Source organism: Calliphora vicina, chromosome 3 (assembly GCF_958450345.1).
Source record: "Calliphora vicina chromosome 3, idCalVici1.1, whole genome shotgun sequence".
Classification (NCBI taxonomy): Eukaryota; Metazoa; Arthropoda; class Insecta; order Diptera; family Calliphoridae; genus Calliphora; species Calliphora vicina.
This window is the reverse complement of record NC_088782.1, coordinates 21,948,555-21,971,051: the sequence shown is the minus strand read 5'-3', so window position 1 is coordinate 21,971,051 and position 22,497 is coordinate 21,948,555. Positions and strand designations below refer to the sequence as shown.

The 22,497-nt window shown below is 30.9% G+C and overlaps 3 protein-coding genes across 9 annotated transcripts in view; 1 reads left to right on the top strand and 2 right to left on the bottom strand.

Moving 5' to 3' along the window:
* Cip4 (formin-binding protein 1-like Cip4) overlaps positions 1-22,497 on the bottom strand; it is a 159,767-nt gene that overhangs the window by 28,647 nt on the left and 108,623 nt on the right. For all 7 annotated transcript variants that reach the window (XM_065503121.1, XM_065503120.1, XM_065503123.1 and 4 more), the window contains one exon: positions 13,516-13,631. In XM_065503121.1, coding sequence (XP_065359193.1) covers positions 13,516-13,631 — 116 coding nt within the window. The remainder of the gene's footprint in view (positions 1-13,515; positions 13,632-22,497) is intronic.
* LOC135955015 (serine protease 1-like) lies at positions 7,775-8,631 on the bottom strand. The gene has a single exon (XM_065505289.1). The coding sequence runs from the start codon at positions 8,603-8,605 to the stop codon at positions 7,793-7,795; it is 813 nt and encodes a 270-aa protein (XP_065361361.1). The 5' UTR covers positions 8,606-8,631; the 3' UTR covers positions 7,775-7,792.
* On the top strand, positions 12,247-13,104 carry LOC135953563 (serine protease 1-like). The gene has a single exon (XM_065503511.1). The coding sequence runs from the start codon at positions 12,262-12,264 to the stop codon at positions 13,069-13,071; it is 810 nt and encodes a 269-aa protein (XP_065359583.1). The 5' UTR covers positions 12,247-12,261; the 3' UTR covers positions 13,072-13,104.

Genomic DNA, 22,497 nt, shown 5'->3' with positions numbered 1-22,497 from the left:
CGCTCGCCTTTGACGGTGATGGCCTATTCAACGTCATTCTCAATGACGCCGCCAGCCCAAAATCCACAACAAAGACTTTTTCCGAATGCATTGGACGCTCTAAGATCTCATGTGATTGGTATCCTCCCAAATTCGACAATTTTATTTGTTGACGTAACCATTCATCCAGAAATAGGTCTCATCGCTGAAAATGATTTTTTGATGAAAATTAGGTTCAGTTTCCATTTCATTTTCAGTCCACAATTTTGTCATTTGTACACAGAGAAAACGGATTCGGAACCGTATTTGGCGCTAATCGAATGATTCTGCCTTAGCGACCGAATTTTAGAAATGATAATACAAGTTTGGTTGCTTCAATCGAAATTCTTCTTTATCCATTGATTTTCGGTTACTAGAACCGAAAAATTCTATGTGTACAACCGAATTAGGGTGCCCCAATAGACTAGACGATAGTGTGCTGGACTATCAATCCAAGGGTTGCGGGTTCGATTCCCGCCAGAGACTCTGAGTGTTTCTGCAGACAAGCAAAACGCTTCGCAGTTTGTGTTCGTTTAAAAAAAAAAAAAAAAATCATTCGATTGCCAATAAATTCGGTTCCTATTACGAATCTGTTTTCTCTGTGTACGTGCTGTTGAACTCTATATATCCGTCCATGGTGATTTCGCAAAACAAACTGAATAAATGACAGCCAATTCTAAATCCGTAACTTCAACAACAGTCAAAGTTCGGAAGTCCCTATTGGAAGACGCTGTATGTATATGGAAGGATCATGGATTTTAAAGGATGGTGGAAACATTATCACCGCAAATACATTTTAAATGTACAGATTTTGGAATCTTGGTGAAGTAAAGCTCGATATTAAACGGTCATACAGACTCTCTGCAGTGTCTTCCAAGCAGAGATCTTCGCGATCTGGAAAGACACGGAGGTGATAAAAGGACACGTCACAGAGGGGGTCTTAAATGTCATGTAAAACATTCTAGCATAGTGGAGGACTGCAGGAGAGCTCTTGAAGAGTCTAGAGTATTAGGTAGCGTCGAGTCACTAATACAGGCTAATACAGGGTAATCTTTGAAATATTACGTGACTCCATCAACCAATCCTGAAATAGTAGGACGGATTGTCAAGTGTCCAAAGCCTTTTAAACAAAACTGGATGCAAAAGCAACCAACACAGTAATTGGGTTGGATAGGTGTAGTCACAGAATTCCAGTAGGAGTGATAACCGGTCACTGATCAATTGGGAACTTTATGGGAAGAATATTTGGTGAGGTAGAGGAGTTGGAGACAGTAGAGCACATTATGAGCAGCTGCCGCCGCAGTCATAGATTTCAAAGGCTAGGTACTAGATTTCTAGATGAACTTGGGAGTGTTGCTGGTTATAAATTGTGTAACATACTAGGTTTTATCAGGGTAATAAGTTGGCTATTTAAAGGATATTCTACGGTGAATTTAAATCTGTAACCACTTTCACCCTCTTTACGCAGATTTGGATCTTTCATTATACCCTACACCACCATAGTGGGGAGGGTATAATGCGTTTGTGCAGATGTTTGTAACGCCCAAAAATATAATAGTCTAACACCCACCTTAAAGTATACCGATCGACTTAGAATAACTTTCTGAGTCGATTAAACGATGTCCGTCCGTCCGTCTGGTCGGCTGGATGGCTGGCTGTCGCAATTTTGAAGATATTTCGATGAAATTTGGTACATATTATTTTTTTCGGCTCAAGGACCAAAACTATTGAAACTGGCTGAAATCGGTCCATTATTTCACCTAGCCCCCATACAAATGTCCTCACGAAATTTGACTTAATCGGTCATAAATGTTTAATTTATATATGTATCTCCACAAATTCCGCTCCAAATAAGTTTTATATACACAGAATTCATGTCACCAAATTTTGTTACGATCGGTCCATAATTAGTCATAGCTCTCATATAGACCCGCTTCCGAAAATCACTTTAACGTGCATAAATCTCTTAAAAATGTTGGTATACACACAAAATTCAACATAAATAACTTTCATATAAACATAAATCCCACGACCTAATTTCATGATGATCCGTCCATAATTGGTCATAGCCCCCATATAAGGCCCACTTCCGAAAATCACTCAAAAATATAAATTATTGAAATTTTAAAAGAAAAATGTTTTTGCTCTTTTACTTAGTGTAGGGTATTATATGGTAGGGCTTGACCGATTTCTTACTTGTTTTGTTTCTCCTTTTGCTATCACTAAGACACCAGCTTTCTTCTTCATTCTTTTCTGTATGTCCCCTTTTCTGACTCTGACAATGGAACTTATAGTCTCCGAGTGGAAGTGTAGATAGCACTGCATATTTTTATGCTTAAAATAAGTATCAAACTTTATTTCCCTAATGTTTGTTATCAAACAATAAGAATGACCAAAAGTAAACTTATATTCTTAAAAGAAAATCCCCTTCTTTTTTAAATTTCCCTGCATTTGACAGCTGCAAATGACGTTAACAAATTTGGAGGAAAAAAAATAATAACAAATTTAAAAAAACAAAACACCAAATGCTAAAAAAATACTAACTGTCATTAACATTACAAAACACAAACTACAATTTAATGCCTCAAACTTAAATAATAAAAAAAAAATCTATAAAAAAAAACCAAATTGCAACATTTTATGACAGTACCATGGTCTTTAAAACTAAAAGTAATACAAAACAAAACAAATAAAAAAATCCAAACATACTTGAAACTGTCAGTTAAAGTGTCAATATTAGAGTGCTAGCTGCTTTGTTGTATATGTCTGTTAATGATTGTTTTGTATGATGCCAAAAAAGGTCAAAATTACCGGAGATTTTTAAGCTTAAAACCACTAACACTAACATCAACCACCTGCACCAGTAATACAATTTACTTTTCATATACAATACCATTTTTAAAGCTTCAAGGTTGATCTATACTGCACAGACTTTAAGAGCAACCAATCAGCCAGAGTCAACCAAAAAAACATCAAACCAAACAATATGGTGGTTGCATTACAAGTTCAAACAATTGAAAAATGAACTAACGATTTGTAAAAAAACAAACTGCACATTTTACTATTATTTACTTGAAAAGTGTTGCACAAATCAAGAAACTGTTACAAAAAATAAAAAAAAAATAAGAAATAATAAGACCGTATCAATTGACTGGCATTAAGATTTTAGTTATTTGCACTGACAGTGAGTTACGCTATTTGAGAACAAAAGCTTTTTTGTTATGTTGGGATTTAAGGGTTCTCATACCTCATACCTCAACCAAATTTCGATCTAGGTTTTATTGTGAATATACCGGATAGATCCAATTTTTGAAATGGTCTTTTGGAGAATGTCATTCAGATATTCACTGAAGGATCAAATTTAATCGTTAAGCTAGGATTTGCTATCCAGCTGAATCTAAAACTGTTCCTTAGGTTACCAGCTTACGGTAGCATCAGTCAAGCTGAAACAATTGCTATAAAAAAAGCAGTAACTAGGGTTACATTCATAAAGCTTTCTAGACAAGAAGACATAGATTCGAACAAATTAAGATGTGATACTGGCATTCCTCTCTGAGGGGTAAACAACAACTAACAACTTCTAATTACACAAAACCTTCATTTAATTGCGAAAGAAAAATGGCAGAGCGAATCCACTTGCAAGAAGACCAGAAATAGCTGACCTAATTTAGATTTTCAGAGGACACGATTTACGAGTATCTATCGTTAACCCAAATTCACTTCTAGAAGAAAATCTATCTTAAACTTAAACTTTTTTTTAAAGAAATCTCTCGTTAACTCAAGTTTTCCTCCGTAGGGATATCTATCATTAACTTCAGAAGGAAATCTATCTTTAACTCAAGACTATTTTATAAGAAAATCAATCGGTAAGTCAAGTCATCCATAAAGAAATATATTATTAACTCAAGCTTTCATCTAGAAGAAAATCAATCGTTAACTTATGATTTCTTCCTTATGGAAACATATCGTTTACTCAAGCTTTCTTCAATAACGAGATATATTGTGAACTCAAGCTTTCCTTTATTTAGAAATCTATTGTTAACTCAAGCTCTACTCTATACTCCTAAGAACTCTATAAGATCTAGATAGTTAATTGAAACTTTCCAATTCTATACGGAAGTCGATCCTAACTCAAGTGTGTCTATACCAAACTCGATCATAACCCAAATCTTTTCTATAACTCAAACTTTTGATATATGGAACTCAATCATTGACTCTGCTTTCTTCTACTTAAATCTATCCTTAATTCAAGCTTTCCTATACGGACATCGAAAGTCAATTCCAGTATTCCTATCCAATCTGCGTTAACTCAAGTTTTCCTATGCAAAACTCGATCAGTAACTCAAGCTTTTCTAAAAATTTCCAAATCAGAATTTCCTATATGGAACACGATTGTTGACTCTAGCGGTTCATACGGAATTTCCTATACGGAAAGGAAAGTTATCTTATATGGATCGCAATCGTCAACACCAGTTTTACTGTATGTAATTGGATTATTAACTCGGGTTATCATATATGGAAATCGATTGTTAACTCATACTTTCCTATTGGAACTCGATCAATAACTAAAGGATTCCTATCCTACATGGAACTCAATCATTACCTCAAGCTTTTCACATGATTTCCTAAACGGAACTCGATCGTAACCTCAATATTTCCCTTATGGAACCCGATTGTTAACTCTAGCGATATTTCATGGAACTCGACCGTCTACTCATGCTTTCCTATTCTATACGGAACTCGATTGAAAACTCATGTTTTCTTATATAGATCTCAATCGTCAACACCAGTTTTACTGTATGTAATTGGATTATTAACTCGGGTTATCATATAGGAAATCGATTGTTAACTCATACTTTCCTATTGGAACTCGATCAATAACTAAAGGGTTCCTATCCTACATGGAACTCAATCATTACCTCAAGCTTTTCACATGATTTCCTATACGGAACTCGACTGTTAATTCAAGCTTTTCTCATGATTTCCTAAATAAAACTCCATCGTTACCTCAATATTTCCTATATGAAATTCGATTGTTAATTCTAGCGATCCTATATGGAACTCGATCGATAACTAAAGGTTTCCTTTCCTACATGGAACTCAATCATTACCTCAAGCTTTTCATATGATTTCCTAAACGGAACTCGATCGTAACCTCAATATTTCCCTTATGGAACCCGATTGTTAACTCTAGCGATATTTCATGGAACTCGACCGTCTACTCATGCTTTCCTATTCTATACGGAACTCGATTGAAAACTCAAGTTTTCTTATATAGATCTCAATCGTCAACACCAGCTTTACTGTATGTAATTGGATTATTAACACGGGTTATCCTATATGGAAATCGATTGTTAACTCATACTTTCCTATTGGAACTCGATCAATAACTAAAGGGTTCCTATCCTACATGGAACTCAATCATTACCTCAAGCTTTTCACATGATTTCCTATACGGAACTCGACTGTTAATTCAAGCTTTTCTCATGATTTCCTAAATAAAACTCCATCGTTACCTCAATATTTCCTATATGAAATTCGATTGTTAATTCTAGCGATCCTATATGGAACTCGATCGTCAACTCAAGCTTTCCTATTCTATACGGAACTCGATTGATAACTCAAGTATTCTTATATGAATCTCAATCGTTAAGAACAGCTTTACTGTAGGGAACTCGACAGTTAACTCGAGCTTTCCTATATGGAATTCGATTGTTAACTCAAGCTTTCCTATCCTATACGGAACATGATCATTAACTCAAGCTGATGATGATTTCCTAAACACAACTCGATCTTTAATTCAAGATTTCCTATATGGAACTCGATTCTTAACTTTAGCGATCCTATATGGAACTCGATCGTCAACTCAAGCTTTCCTATTCTCTACGGAACTCGATTGATATCTCAAGTTTTCTTATACGCATCTCAAACGTTAACACCAGCTTTACTGTTGGGAACTCGATAGTGAACTCCAATATGGAATTCGATTGTTAACTCAAGATTATATGGAACTTGATCGTTAATTCAAGCTTTCCTATCCTATATGGAACTCGTTTGCTAACTCAAGTTTTTTTATATGAATCTCAATCGTGTGCTCAATCGAGTTAACTCTTAATCGTTTGCGAGTTAACTCGACCTTTCCTATATTGAATTCGATTGTTAACTCAAGCTTTCCTATATGGAACTTAATTTTTAACCCAAGCTTTCCTATATCGAACTCGATTGTTAATTCAAGATTTCCTATCCTAAACGGAACGCAATTGTTAACTAAAGTTTCCCTATATGGAACTTAATCGTTAGCATCAGCTTTACTTTATGGAACTCGATCGTTAACTCCATCTTTCCTATATGGAATTCGATCATCAAGCTTTCCTATCCTAATACCAGCTTTACTGTTTGGAACTGGAGCGTTAGCAAAATCTCTTCTATATGGAATTCGATCGTTAACTCAAGCTTTGCCGTCCTATATGGACCTCGATTGTTAACTCAAGTTTTCCTATATAGAACTCGATCTTTAACCAAAGATTTTCTATATGGAACTCAATCGTTAACCAAGCTTTCCTACTTAGAATTCAATCATTACCTCAAGCTTTCCTATATAAGCAAACCTCTAGTTAACTCCAGCTTTCCTATAAGATAATCAATCGTTTTATTCCAAGCCTCCTAATTTATTTCATAATTTCCAAGTACATTACAAAATCAATACCAAAACAGTCAATACAACCCCTTCTATAATTCCAAAAAAAAATACAAATATTTAGACATTAATTATTGTTTGGCCAACCACAATTTATCTTTTTTAAAATTGTTAACTATTATTTATTTAAGTTCTTTTTTATTCATTTGGTTTAAGTCACTCCTTATTTTGAAATAATTTAATTTACTTACATGGTACTTGTAACCGCCAAAAACATAAAAACTAGACAACAGAATGCTACGAAATAAGTTTTAATATATGTATTAATATAGAAAACTAAATATTTGTAATGCTTTTTTCTAACAATTAAAACACACCTTTAATGAAATGGCTGGCCTCAATTACAATTTGTGGTTAATAAATTAAGCTTAAGAACTTCTTATATGACCACTTTCACACATCACATTGTTTTTGGTGTAAAGCTGGGTTATATAATATTTCAAATTATTTTAAATTAAGGGGCGCCTTGTGTAATGTGTCTAGGTTGTATTGTAATTTGTATGTTTCTCCCCATATAATATTCGTATCGTACTAGTTGCAACACCAATGAGTGTTAAAGAAAGCGGTGATATGTTGGGGTCCCCCCTTTTTATTTTGTCAATTGTAAACTGTTTTACACACTTATATTTGTTGTAATTTGTTTTGATTACTTTGGATGGGGGTGTCAAATTTCTATTACTTGGGGTACTTAATTTGTTCGGAGGCAACAATTTAAAGTGCAATTCAATTATTATTAAGTGGTTCTTCTATTATGGGGGGAAAACATTGTCAATGAATTTTACTGTCACTTGTAAAGCTACTTGTTGGGTTAAGTATTTGGAAGATTTCATACTGTTTAATTGATTAGAAATAAGAAGAGTCCCAAAGAAATCAAGTTTTTCAGGAAGGCAACCGAACAACTTAATTTTTGATATTCTAATTTTCAAAACTACTACCTTTTATCTTCATTTGTCAGAGAACAGTTTTTCGAAATTTCATAAAACCCCAAATTCAAAACACACATTTTCCATGAACGTCAATTTAAACAAATATGAAAACATTTATTTAAATTGCACCAAATTTATTTCGCAAAATCGTTTAGTAGCTAATTCCAGTGTTAGCCTGGATCCATGACAAGTAGCTGGTAACACGGGTAAAGGCAGCGGGGTAACCCTTGGCACAACCAGCAGCAGCACCGAAAGAAGTCAAACCGATTTGAACCTTGTTGGATTCCAAAACCAAAGGACCGCCAGAATCACCATTGCAGGTGGACACACCATTGGGAGTAGAGACGCAAACGTTGGAGGAGGTAACAATGGAGCTGCCATAAGTTTGAGCACACACAGAGTTGGTGATGACTTGCATGCGGGCCCATTGCAAGTTGTTGGTGACACCTGAGGCAGAGTCCGAGATACGGCCCCAACCGGATGCAATAACATAATCACCAGCATAAGTAGAGTAAGAATTGGCAATGGCGGGCAATTTAACAGCTTGGATCTTGGCACTGTAGGATACAGATGGGATTCTGATCAAAGAAATGTCATTCTTCAAGGTGTTGCTGTTCCAGCCAGAGTGGATGATGATGTTATCCTTGGAAACGGTATAGGTGACTTCAGCCGAGGTGCGTACAGTAGCACCCAAGTACACGGTAACGGATTGAATGCCATCGGTACAATGGGCAGCAGTCAAAACCCATTGGTTGCCAATCAAAGAACCACCGCACCAGGCGGAGGAGAGAGCATTAAGCTTCAAGGATAGACCAGCTTGATAAGGAAATTGACCCACCGAGGCGGTATTGCCATTAGTAATGCGTCCCTCGCTTTCAACGACGGGCATCAGAACATCACGGGGTTCAATCACAAAGGCCGTAGAGGTGGCCAAGGCCAAAGCAAACACGATTAAGAATTTCATTGTTGTTTCAAATTTGCAAAACCAAAAACAACTGATATTGCGTTCGAGAACCTACAGTAGTATTTATAGTTAAATATCCCAATAAATATTGGCATTTGTCTTATCTGCATAAATATATTTTGAATTAATCAGTCTTAAGGCGTGTGTCTCGTATCTACATTTCAGTTAAGTACGTTCTAGATAGCCAATGGTACTTAATATTTGGGTATTAGTTTGATTGATAGTTAGGATTTATAACCATATCTATTTTAGTGGGTTATTTAATGAATGATTTTGAAGTTTGGTACCTATAAATTAATCGAGCATTTTATTTTCAGGTGTTTGATAAGGGAAGCTATACATTTTCTCACTTCCTTCTCAAATTAGCTATTATTCGTTGTAAAGCATGAGTTAGCAAAAATATCCAGATCTCAAAATACAATTAAAAACTCTTTATTTATGATATCTCCCTCTTGAAGAGACAACGAAACATTTTTGGACCAACCTTATCTGAGTACCTAAACATGAGAAAGTTAACGGCAATTGCTGGACTTGCAAAGTCCGGAACCATACTAGAATGCAATGACAACAGTTGCTCCGTAGGTTCATCTCTCCATGAGGGTAAACTGTTAATGGCAAGAAGACTTTATCTAATTGCCAAAGAATCCACTAGCTCTATATCCCGTTCATAGGTTACAAATTCCGAGGAGAAGGGGACAAGGGAACACCTCAGCCATTGTCCAACCTATGTCGTCTTAAGACTGAAACTCTTCGATCACCGAATGCTCACTGAACATGAGAAAGTTAAAGGCAAGTGTCGGACTGATGGGCTTGCGAAGGCCGCAACCAGAACAGTTGACCCGTGGATTCATCTCTCTATGAGGATGAACTGTTAGTGGCATGTAGACTGTATCTAATTTCCAATAAAAGTTGAGAGAAAGAATCCTATGGCTTTGAAAACAGGGAAATCTTGTTTTATATCCCGTTCATAGGCTACTAGTTCCGTACAACGAGGAGAAGGAGACAACGGAACACCTCTGCCATTACCCACCCTATGTCGTCTTAAGACTGAAACTCTTCTATCACCGAACGCTCACTGAACATGAGAAAGTTAAAGGCAAGTGTCGGACTGATGGGCTTGCGAAGGCCGCAACCAGAACAGTTGACCCGTGGATTCATCTCTCTATGAGGATGAACTGTTAGTGGCATGTAGACTGTATCTAATTTCCAATAAAAGTTGCGAGAAAGAATCCTCTGGCTTTGAAAACAGGGAAATCTTGTTTTATATCCCGTTCATAGGCTACTAATTCCGTACAAGGAGGAGAAGGAGACAACGGAACACCTCATCCATTGCCCAGCCTATGTCGGCTTAATACTGAAACTCTTCGATCACCGAACGCTCACTGAACATGAGAAAGTTAAAGGCAAGTGTCGGACTGATGGGCTTGCGAAGGCCGGTACCATAATGGAATGCATTTAGATCTGTTGCCCCATAGGTTCATTTCTCCATGAGGATAAACTGTTAGAGGCAAGAAGACTGTATCTAATTGCCAATAAAAGATGGGATAAAGAATCCATTTGCTCCGAAAACTGGAAAATCTAGCACCATATCCCGTTCATAAGCCATAAATTCCGTACAACGAGGAGAAGGAGACAACGAAACAATTGAGCCATTTATAAGCCTATGTCAACTTAAGATTGAAACTCTTCCACCACCGAACGCTCACTGAACATGAGAAAGTTAAAGGCAAGTGTCGGAACCCGAACATTTGATACGTATGTTCATCTCTCCATGAGGATAAATTGTTAGTGGCAAGTAGACTGTATCTAATTGCCAATAAAAGATGGGAGAAAGAATCCACTTGCTCCGAAAACAGGAAAATCTAGTTCTATATCCCGTTCATATGAAGAGGAGGAGAAGGAGACAACGGAACACCTCGGCCCAGCCTAAGATTGAAACTCTTCGACCACCAAACGTTCACTAATAACACATGTCTATCTACTAGTAATTTGGAAAAGATCCCCTTCATCACTTATTCGTCTACAAAATGGATGGCGAATTTTCTATGTTGCTGTTTAGTGAACTCAAGGCGGCTGCCACATCTACTGAACCTTGCTACTGTTTTACAATCTCCAACCTTTTGAAACATTTATGGAAATCATTCGATAACCCTAGCTTTCTTATATAAGGACATCTATCATTAATTCAATCTTTCCTCTAGTTCCTCTAGAAGAAATCCAGCATTCCTGTAGAAGGAAATTTATCGTTAAGTCAAGCTTTCCTCAATAAGGAAATCTATCGTTACGACAAGATTTCCTCTATAAGAAAATCTATCGTTAAATCCAGGTTTCATCTAAAAGGAAATCCAACGCCATAAGAAAATCTATAGTTAACAATAGCATTCCCCTACAAGGAGATTTATCGCTATCTCCAGCTTTTTTCTATAAGGAAATCTATCGTTAACTTAAGCTTTCCTCTAGAAGAAATTCAGCTTTCCTCTAGAAAAAATCCAGCTTTCCTGTAGAAGGAAATCTATCGTTAAATCAAACTCTCCTCTAGAGCTCAATCTTTCCTCTATCGTTAACTCAAGATTTCTTCTTAAACGAAATCTATCCATAACTCAAGCTTTCCTCTATAAGGAAATCTATCGTTAATTCAAGCTTTCTCTATAAGGAAATCTATTGTAAACTCAAGCTTTCTTCCATAAGGAAATTTATCCTCTACAAGGAGTTACATCGTTAATTCAAGATTTCTTCTATAAGTCTGCTTTTACACAGGGCAATTTTTCTTGCGCAAGTCTAGAGTTTATAGGAGAGAGAGGCAAGAAGAAAGAAGAGGGGTACACACTTGCTTGTACTGGCAAGTCTCTTCAAATTTCTTTTGTTTTCTCATTTTCAATATGGCGTCTATTAGGTTTTGACATACAAAATTGCTCACAGACTTGCTGTGTGTAAACAGACGAGCAAGTTTAAAAGGGAATCGACGAGACTTGCTTCAAGTAAACTTGCCCTATGTAAAAGCAGACTAAGGAATTCTATCGTTAATTCAAGCTTTCCTCTAGAAGAAAAACTATCCTTATCTAAAGCTTTCCTCTATCGTTAACTCAAGCTTTTCTCTAGAAGGCAATCTCTCGTTAATACAAGCTTTCTTCTAGCAAAATCTCTCGTTAACTAAAGTTTTCCTCTAGAAGGAAATAATCTATGCGGTCTAGGCTGCAGTCTTTCTGATTCCATTTAATGGAATGAAACGGTTTAAACCTTAAAACGCAAATAAACCTCCAGGTGTATAAAATTATCAATTTAAAAGTTTTCAGCAAATCCACCTACAAAATATCAAAATGACGTATATATTTAATATAAACAAAGCTACTGACTAAAATTCCTAATATTTGATAAGATACTTAAAGAAAACACCTTCAACTTATCACAAATAAAAGTTATTTGAAACTAAAATTAATCAATAGAAATTGCATTAAATCAAGGGGTTTTTCCCCAGCTAAACACTCGTATAACTTTCCTTTAGCCCGGAATTAAAACAATAAATCAAATCTTATCTAACTAGAAAGCAAAGGAAATACTCTTCTAATCATTTATTAAAGCAAATCAAAATTTTACTATAAAACTATGATCATAAATTCTAAAACTATCAGTACTATAACCCAATATAGAAGAAAAACATGAAATTCTTAATTATTTTTGCCTTGGCTTTGGCCAGTGCCTCCGCCGACATTTATCAACGCAATGTTGTGGTACCAGTTGCTGAAAGCGAGGGTCGCATTACCAATGGCAATAACGCCTATGTTGGCCAATTCCCCTATCAAGTTGGTCTATCCTTGAGAGTTAATGCTCTTTCGTCCGCCTGGTGCGGTGGTTCTTTGATTGGCAGCCAATGGGTTTTGACTGCTGCTCATTGCACTGATGGCATTAAATCGATCACTGTCTATTTGGGTGCTACCGTTCGTACCTCGGCTGAAGTTAGCTATAGCGTGACCAAGGACAACATCATCATCCACTCTGGCTGGAACAGCAAAACCTTGAAGAACGATATCTCTTTGGTTAAGATTCCTGCTGTCGCTTACTCCGCCAAGATCCAACCTGTCAAATTGCCCGCCATTGCCAATTCCTACTCTACCTATTCCGGTGATTATGTTATTGCTTCCGGTTGGGGTCGTATCTCCGACACTGCCAGCGGTGTTACCAACAACTTGCAATGGGCCCGCATGCAAGTCGTCAACAATGCTGTGTGTGCTCAAACTTATGGCAGCTCCATTGTTACCTCCACCAACATTTGCATCTCCACCCCCAATTCGGTGTCCACCTGCAATGGTGATTCTGGCGGTCCTTTGGTTTTGGAAGCCAACAAGGTACAAATCGGTTTGACTTCTTTCGGTGCTGCTGCCGGTTGCGAAAAGGGTTATCCAGCTGCCTTTACACGTGTTACCAGCTACTTGGATTGGATCCAGTCCTTCACTGGTATCGCTTATTAAATGATTCGAATTTAATTATATTAATTAAATAAATGTTATTGAAAGTATTATAAATTTGCCAGTTTTATTTAATTTAAACTTTTAGTTTTAAAATTTGCTAATAATTCTAATAATAATTCTAAAGTTGAGAAGAAAATGCCTAAAAGTAGGCCAAGTTTTTCAAATGAAATACTTTTAAAGTGTTTTTAATAAAGCGCCTTGGGTTATTCTATAGTTGTTGCAGCAAAACATACTGCATGATCTTCCTCAAGTTTTTAAAGTAAATTAGTTGAATTTCAATATTATTGAAAGTCTTAACTTGTTAATTGTGGTTATAGGAAATTTTTAAAAACATTTTTTTATTAGTTTCTAGTATTAGTTTATTGGTTATGATTTTATTTCTTTTGAATCTCCTTCCTTTTAATGTTATTATGAAATTTAAATTAAAAAAAGTAACCAACTCACCTTAATTTAGCGGCATATTCTGTTTCTATCGCTAAACGATCTCTTATAAAATTTGCATATTTATCCAAAAATTCAATGCCTTTATTTGTGTGTATCGCTAAATTATCGTACTGATCCTGTAAAGAGATAAAAATAAAACAAAATTTGATTCAATTCCATTTAAAAGCTTAAATAAAAACTATAACATTATATTTAATTAAAAATCAAATAAAAGAAAATAAAAACACCATCAAGTACAATAAAAATTCAATAAAAGAAGTTCAACAATTTTTAGAATAAAACCCAAAATATATTAATTAAATATTTTGCCTATAATTTTTCTAATTAAGATGCTAAGCAAAAGGCAATGTTTTTGTGGATGTTTTCAAATTTTTCGTTTCTGTTACTTATTGTTTAATGAATTTGCCGGTTTAATTAAATTTTTATTTTTAATTGATTACGTCCATCATTAGGTTTGACGATAGTGAAATAAAAACAACAATTTGCCAGCAAAAACTTTTGCTAAAATTATTTTTATATATTTGGGGAAAATTCTATTATTAAAATGTTTTATTATTGAATTGACGCATGTATCCATTCATGGAGCATTTAACCCTTTAAGAACGTACTCCTTTTATATTAAGGAACTCGTTATTTAATTCATTTGCTTGCTGTTACAAAAGTCATGTAAGGATAAACATTTGCCTAAAATAGCAATGATTAAGCTTAACTTCGTAAAAGTTTTTATATGAGTCTTAATTATTGATTTCTTTATTTAAAAACATGACATTTTTAAAAACCAATTGTTACGGATGTCTAGATATGTAGATATTGATAACATTTCTTGTGCTACTAATAATATCATTGCTGTTCAGAAGGGGTTAACTGAGGCGAACAACAAAACCACATGAAACATTTTTAGAAATGATTCAAATTGTGGTTAAGTATAATATACAATACAATGTATATTATATGTGAAATCTATTTAGACTTTTAAAATAATTTCATATTTCTGTACTAAGAGGCAAGTGTTTTTATTAAATAATAAAATAAAAAAAAATTTAAAATCGAGGTTTTATACTAAAAACGTCGGTTTATATTAAAAACGTTGTTTTATACGAAAAACGTTGTTTTATACTAAAAACGTTGTTTTATACTAAAAACGTTGTTTTATACTAAAAACGTTGTTTTATACTAAAAACTTTGTTTTATACTAAAAACGTTGTTTTATACTAAAAACTTTGTTTTATACTAAAAACGTTGTTTTATACTAAAAACGTTGTTTTATACTAAAAACGTTGTTTTATACTAAAAACGTTGTTTTATACTAAAACCGTTGTTTTATACTAAAAACGTTGTTTTATACTAAAAACGTTGTTTTATACTAAAAACGTTGTTTTATACTAAAAACGTTGTTTTATACTAAAAACGTTGTTTTATACTAAAAACGTTGTTTTATACTAAAAACGTTGTTTTATACTAAAAACGGTGTTTTATACTAAAAACGTTGTTTTATACTAAAAACGTCGTTTCATAATAAAAACGCTGTTTTATACTAAAAACGCTGTTTTATACTAGAAACGCAGTTTTATACTAAAAACGCAGTTTTATACTAAAAACGCAGTTTTATACTAAAAACGCAGTTTTATACTAAAAACGCTGGTTTATACTAAAAACGTTGTTTTATACTAAAAACGTTGTTTTATACTAAAAATGTTGTTTTATACTAAAAACGTTGTTTTATACTAAAAACGTTGTTTTATACTAAAAACGTTGTTTTATACTAAAAACGTTGTTTTATACTAAAAACGTTGTTTTATACTAAAAACGTTGTTTTATACTAAAAACGTTGTTTTATACTGAAAACGTTGTTTTATACTAAAAACGTTGTTTTATACTAAAAACGTTGTTTTATACTAAAAACGTTGTTTTATACTAAAAACGTTGTTTTATACTAAAAACATTGTTTTATACTAAAAACGTTGTTTTATACTAAAAATGTTTTTTAATACTAAAAACGTTGTTTTGTACTAAAAACACTGTTTATACTAAAATCGAAAAACTTTTTTTTATACTAAAATAGAAGTTTTATACCAAAAACGCTGTTTTATACTAAAAACGTTGTTTTATACTAAAAACGTTGTTTTATACTAAAAACGTTGTTTTATACTAAAAACGTTGTTTTATACTAAAAACGTTGTTTTATACTAAAAACGTTGTTTTATACTAAAAACGTTGTTTTATACTAAAAACGTTGTTTTATACTAAAAACGTTGTTTTATACTGAAAACGTTGTTTTATACTAAAAACGTTGTTTTATACTAAAAACGTTGTTTTATACTAAAAACGTTGTTTTATACTAAAAACGTTGTTTTATACTAAAAACGTTGTTTTATACTAAAAACGTTGTTTTATACTAAAAACGTTGTTTTATACTAAAAACATTGTTTTATAATAAAAACGTTGTTTTATACTAAAAATGTTTTTTAATACTAAAAACGTTGTTTTGTACTAAAAACGCTGTTTATACTAAAATCGAAAAACTTTTTTTTATACTAAAATAGAAGTTTTATACCAAAAACGCTGTTTTATACTAAAAATCCACGTTTTATACTAAAAATCCACGTTTTATACTAAAAATCCACGTTTTATACTAAAAACGTTCTTTTATATAAGAAATTACGTTTTACATTAATTTACACTATTTTTTACAAAAAACGCTGTTTTATACTAAAAACGTGTGAACGTACTTTGAAGATATTAATGTAAAAATTACATAATTCATTGTTTTTTTTTCTTCTGTGATTGATTTCTTTTAAGTAATTTTTTTTATAATTTTTATGCTTATGAATACCAAAACAAACAAATAACAAATATTTATGTAATAATTGAAAGATTACCACCATTATTGAATGAACAATGAATAAAAAAAACTACCAAAAAACAAGCACTTGAAACGTCAAAAACATACAAATAATGTTGGGTATGCAAATTCATTATTTTGATCAGGTTTCTTAAAAATTACAAAAAAACTAACAGAAGCAAAACAAATGTAATATACAAACCAAAATAAAAAATTATGCTATTGTATATTATAATATTAAACACTTGAACTTCCATTTGTGGGTGTAACAAATTGTTTAATAAATAATATTTCTTTAAGAAAAAAAAAAAACAATGGTTTACAAAAACTTTTAAAACAAAAATATTAAAATGAAAACAAACCCCTCCTATTCCTCATAATATTATTGTCAACAAACTCAAGTAAAATAACAGAAAAAAAAGATTTTTTTTCTTAAAGAAAAATAAAAGTGGAGCACATTTGTTTGTTGTAGCAAAATGACAAATGTTTTTTATAAACATTTCGTTTTTTTATTATAGATTCGACATTGTCAATAGCAACAGTGGAAACATCGACAACATCAATAATAATAAAAAAAATACAATTGCTTTGATATAAATACTATTTGGCACATATATTGAATTTTCTTTTTCAGCTTTTTGTTTGGTTCGTTGAGTGTTTGATGGTGGCGCTTTGATTCGATTTTTGGTTGCTACTACCAAAGCTCACACAAAATATTATGTCACTTGTAAAAACTATTATATATAAAAAGATCTTTATTTGAACAGAGTTTAGAAATAATGGGATATTTATTTATTTAATACTAAAAACGTTGTTTTATACTAAAATCGAAGTTTTAACTTAAAAACTTTTTTGTAATAAAAACGTTGTTTTATACTAAAAGCGATGTTTTGCACTAAAAACGTTTTATACTAAAAACGTTGTTTTATACTAAAAATGTTGTTTTATACTAAAAACGTTGTTTTATACTAAAAAAAACGTAGTTTTATACTAAAAACGTTGTTTTATACTAAAATCGCTGTTTTATACTAAAAACGTTGTTTTATACTAAAAACGTTGTTTTATACTAAAAACGTTGTTTTATACTAAAAAAGTTGTTTTATACTAAAAACGTTGTTTTATACTAAAAAAGTTGTTTTATACTAAAAACGTTGTTTTATACTAAAATCGCTGTTTTATTCTAAAAACGTTGTTTTATATTAAAAACGTTGTTTTATACTAAAAACATTGTTTTATACTAAAAACGTTGTTTTATACTAAAAACGTTGTTTTATACTAAAAACAAACTGCACAAAACCATGTCCAATTTAAAGATAAATTCCATAATTTAAACATTCTTTGAGACAACTGTTCACCACTCATTTAATGACAAACTCCTCCGATTTTCCTACACTTCTTTCTCTGTGCCACTACACAACAATTAAATACTTGAAAAATAGAAGAAAAAATAATCTTTTATATTCGTTTTTCTTTTCTTTCTTATTTGCTCTAAGAATTGGGGTATTGTGTCACATAAGCAATTTTCGTATCTATTTTTCAACGTAACAATTTTATGTTGTGTCGAATTTAATTTTAAACACTTTCAATCACAAAATGTTTAGATATTGATTGAACACCTAAAAAACATAGATACATGCAGGCATACTTACATATTTATATCTGTGTAATACATATTCTCGTAAAAAACAAACCCTGTAGTTTTGAAGTAACCAGTTGGAACTTGGCACACACTGTGCAAAGTTAATATGAAAACTTTTGTTTGGTACATGCCACCAAGAGTCCACCATTCACTAGTAATTTCACTAGTAAATGGTTATGCTAGCACGTACTTAATACATGTACTATTTAAAAGCCTTTCAAATAGTCTCCAACTGATATGATAATTTCTTTGTGTTTCTTGAAACTATTCCCAAGTGCTGCCGGGTATTTAAGTTAATTTGTTGTAATTTCATTTGGATGATTTTTATTTTATTTTTTTTTCTAATTTTATAACAATAGACTTTTTATTTTTAACAACAAGTGGTTGTTTGTTTTCTTTTTTTTCATTTCGTTTATTAATAAATATTATCACTATTTTGTTTAATAGATTTTATAAATCATATTGTTTTTTTGTTGGTTTTACTGGTAGTCATAGTGTCTGTTAATAGATTTTTAAACCAAACGATTTATTTTAAAAATGATGCTGCCCTATGTTGTATGTGTCATAAATTACTGAATTTAAACCGCACGTTATACATATCTATTTAATAATTTATTTAAAATTTATGACCATATTTTAATATTATTAATATATTATGGTTTCAATTAGGTGCTCTTTTAATGGTTATGATTTATAAGTTTAAAAGGTTCTACATTAAATACAAAAATAAGATAAACAAATGCTGATGACAAATTTAAAAAAAAAAAAAAAATGTATCCACTTTTATTACTTTTTGTTAAATTCTAATTCGTTGTAAGAAATTATAAAATCTCTAAAATCAAACAAAATTTAAAACTTAATTTTTTTAATCCCAACATTTTTCCTAGAAAACTTTTTTTAAATTCTTTCTGGAAGAATGCAAAACTTGATGTTAAGAGGTTAATTAAAAGGGAAAATACCAAAAGGCTCTAACCCCCATTAACACGAAGCCTGGTTATGCGTTAACTATCAGTTATACTGTCGGTTAAAATTATTTTTGTATGAAAACTGTCAGTATACATAACCATTAGTTACTCGGGGTTAGAAGAACACAAGTTATACTAAAACCGACTCCCGTTTATACTAAAAACTTATTTTAACACTAAAAACGTTGTTTTATACTAAAAACGTTGTTTCATACCAAAAACGTTGTTTTATACTACAAACGTTGTTTCATACCAAAAACGTTGTTTTATACTAAAAACGTTGTTTTATACTAAAATCGAAGATTTATATTAAAATCGAAGTTTTATACTAAAAACAACGTTTTATACTAAAAACGCTGTTTTATACTAAAAAAGTTGTTTTATACTAAAATCTAAATTTTATACAAAAATCTAAATTTTATACTAAAATCTAAATTTTATACAAAAATCTAAATTTTATACTAAAATCTAAATTTAATACTAAAAACGCTGTCTATACTTCTTTATACTAAAAACGTTGTTTTATACTAAAAACGTTGTTTTATACTAAAAACGTTGTTTTATACTAAAAACGTTGTTTTATACTAAAAACGTTGTTTTATACTAAAAACGTTGTTTTATACTAAAAACGTTGTTTTATACTAAAAACGTTGTTTTATACTAAAATCGAAATTTTATACTAAAATCTAAATTTTATACTAAAAACGCTGTTTATACTTCTTTATACTAAAAACGTTGTTTTATACTAAAATCTATGTTTTAAACTAAAATAGAAATTTTATACTAAAAACGTTGTTCTACACTAAAAACGTTATTTTATACTAAAAACGTTGTTTTATACTAAAAACGTTGTTTCATACTAAAAACGAAGATTTATATTAAAATCGAAGTTTTATACTAAAAACGTTATTTTATACTAAAAACGTTGTTTTATACTAAAATTTAAATTTTATACTAAAAACGCTGTCTATACATCTTTATACTAAAAACTTTGTTTTATACTAAAATCTAAGTTTTAAACTAAAATAGAAATTTTATACTAAAAACGTTATTTTATACTAATAACGTTGTTTTATACTAAAATCGAAATTTTATACTAAAATGAAGTTTTTATTTAAATCGAATTTTTATACTAAAAACTTTGTTTTATAACTTAAAGCGTTGTTTTACATTAAGACGTTATTTTATACTAAAAACTTTGTTTTATATTAAAAACTTTGTTTTATACTGAAAACCCTGTTTTATAGTAAAAACGTTTTTTATACTAAAAACGATGTTTTATACTAAAAACTCTGTTTTATACTAAAAACCCTGTTTTATACTAAAAACTTGGTTCTATACTAAAAACGTTTTTTTACACTAAAAACGTTGTTTTATACTAAAAACTTTGTTTTATACTAAAATCGTAGTTTTATACTAAAATCGAAGTTTTATACTAAAATCTAAGTTTTATACTAAAATCGAAGTTTTATACTAAAATCGAAGTTTTATACTAAAATCGAAGTTTTATACTAAAAACGTTGTTTTATACTAAAAACGTTGTTTTATACTAAAAACGTTGTTTTATACTAAAAACGTTGTTTTATACTAAAAACGTTGTTTTATACTAAAAACGTTGTTTTATACTAAAAACGTTGTTTTATACTAAAAACGTTGTTTTATACTAAAAACGTTGTTTTATACTAAAAACGTTGTTTTATACTAAAAACGTTGTTTTATACTAAAAACGTTGTTTTATACTAAAAACGTTGTTTTATACTAACAACCCTGTTTTATACTAAAAACCCTGTTTTATACTAAAAACCCTGCTTTATACTAAAAACTTGGTTCTATACTAAAAACGTTTTTTTACACTAAAAACGTTGTTTTATACTAAAAACTTTGTTTTATACTAAAATCGTTGTTTTATACTAAAATCGAAGTTTTATACTAAAATCGAAGTTTTATACTAAAATCGAAGTTTTATACTAAAATCGAAGTTTTATACTAAAATCGAAGTTTTATACTAAAATCGAAGTTTTATACTAAAATCGAAGTTTTATACTAAAAACGTTGTTTTATACTAAAAACGTTGTTTTATACTAAAAACGTTGTTTTATACTAAAAACGTTGTTTTATACTAAAAACGTTGTTTTATACTAAAAACGTTGTTTTATACTAAAAACGTTGTTTTATACTAAAAACGTTGTTTTATACTAAAAACGTTGTTTTATACTAAAAACGTTGTTTTATACTAAAAACGTTGTTTTATACTAAAAACGTTGTTTTATACTAAAAACGTTGTTTTATACTAAAAACGTTGTTTTATACTAAAAACGTTGTTTTATACTAAAAACGTTGTTTTATACTAAAAACGTTGTTTTATACTAAAAACGTTGTTTTATACTAAAAACGTTGTTTTATACTAAAAACGTTGTTTTATACTAAAAACGTTGTTTTATACTAAAAACATTGTTTTATACTAAAATCGAAATTTTATAATAAAATCGAAATTTTATACTAAAATCGAAGTTTTATACTAAAATCGAAGTTTTATACTAAAAACGTTGTTTTATACTAAAACCGCTATTTTTACTTAAAAAGATTTTTGAACCAAAAAATCGAGTCTCTAAGCCATACTTGTGTGCTTTGACAGTTTCGTTTTAAAAATTTTGTTTTGTAATCGTAACAACATCAAATCTTACATGCAGACAAATAATAAAAACACTACCTCAATTCATTCAATCAGTTTATTCAATTAAAATTGTATAACAAATTTGTAAACAAAATCTCAATTTAAAATCTTATTCAAATAAAATTACATAAAACATAAATCATTGCTTGGAGCTAATAAAACTAACGCAGCTCTATATTCAATTAAAAATGATTAAATACAAATTTTATTAACAAACATGCAGTTGAGTTTTAGCAAAAGATATCGATTACAAAATATCACACATTTAAATTAAATTTGAAAATAAAAAATAAATAAAAAATAACGTATTCATGCAATGATTTAACAACAAACAACTTTGCAAGTGAGTGTAATTTTCATTTAAAAAGAAAAAACACAAAGTGCATAATTACTATGTCAAATATTACGTCAACTTTCACTCTTTCTAAAACTAATAATAAATAAATGATTTTTTACATGTTTCTAAATTGTTTGTTAAACATTAAAGATTTATTTGTTGAAAACAACAATTTGTCTAAATACAAAACGTACAGCACAGCACACTCGCTTTGCAAACCTTTTCTTTTTTTTTTGTTACTAAAAGTGGTGAAAATTTTAATTCAAATAAAATGACACCTGTCGTACGTTGCATTCAGCACTGTGTACTCATCACGTTTTAAATGGATGCACACTTGTTTGTACATGATTATGATCATAGGTGATCGTGTGATGTAATAATATTTTCGTGATTCATTGGGTGTTAGTGGTTAATTTATACATCAATTTTGAATAGAATTTACAAATTATTATTCCTATTTGAAAATTAGATTTTTCTATTTCCCCGCCTTTCAGATAGAGCAGAGATCGTTACTCATAGCCACTA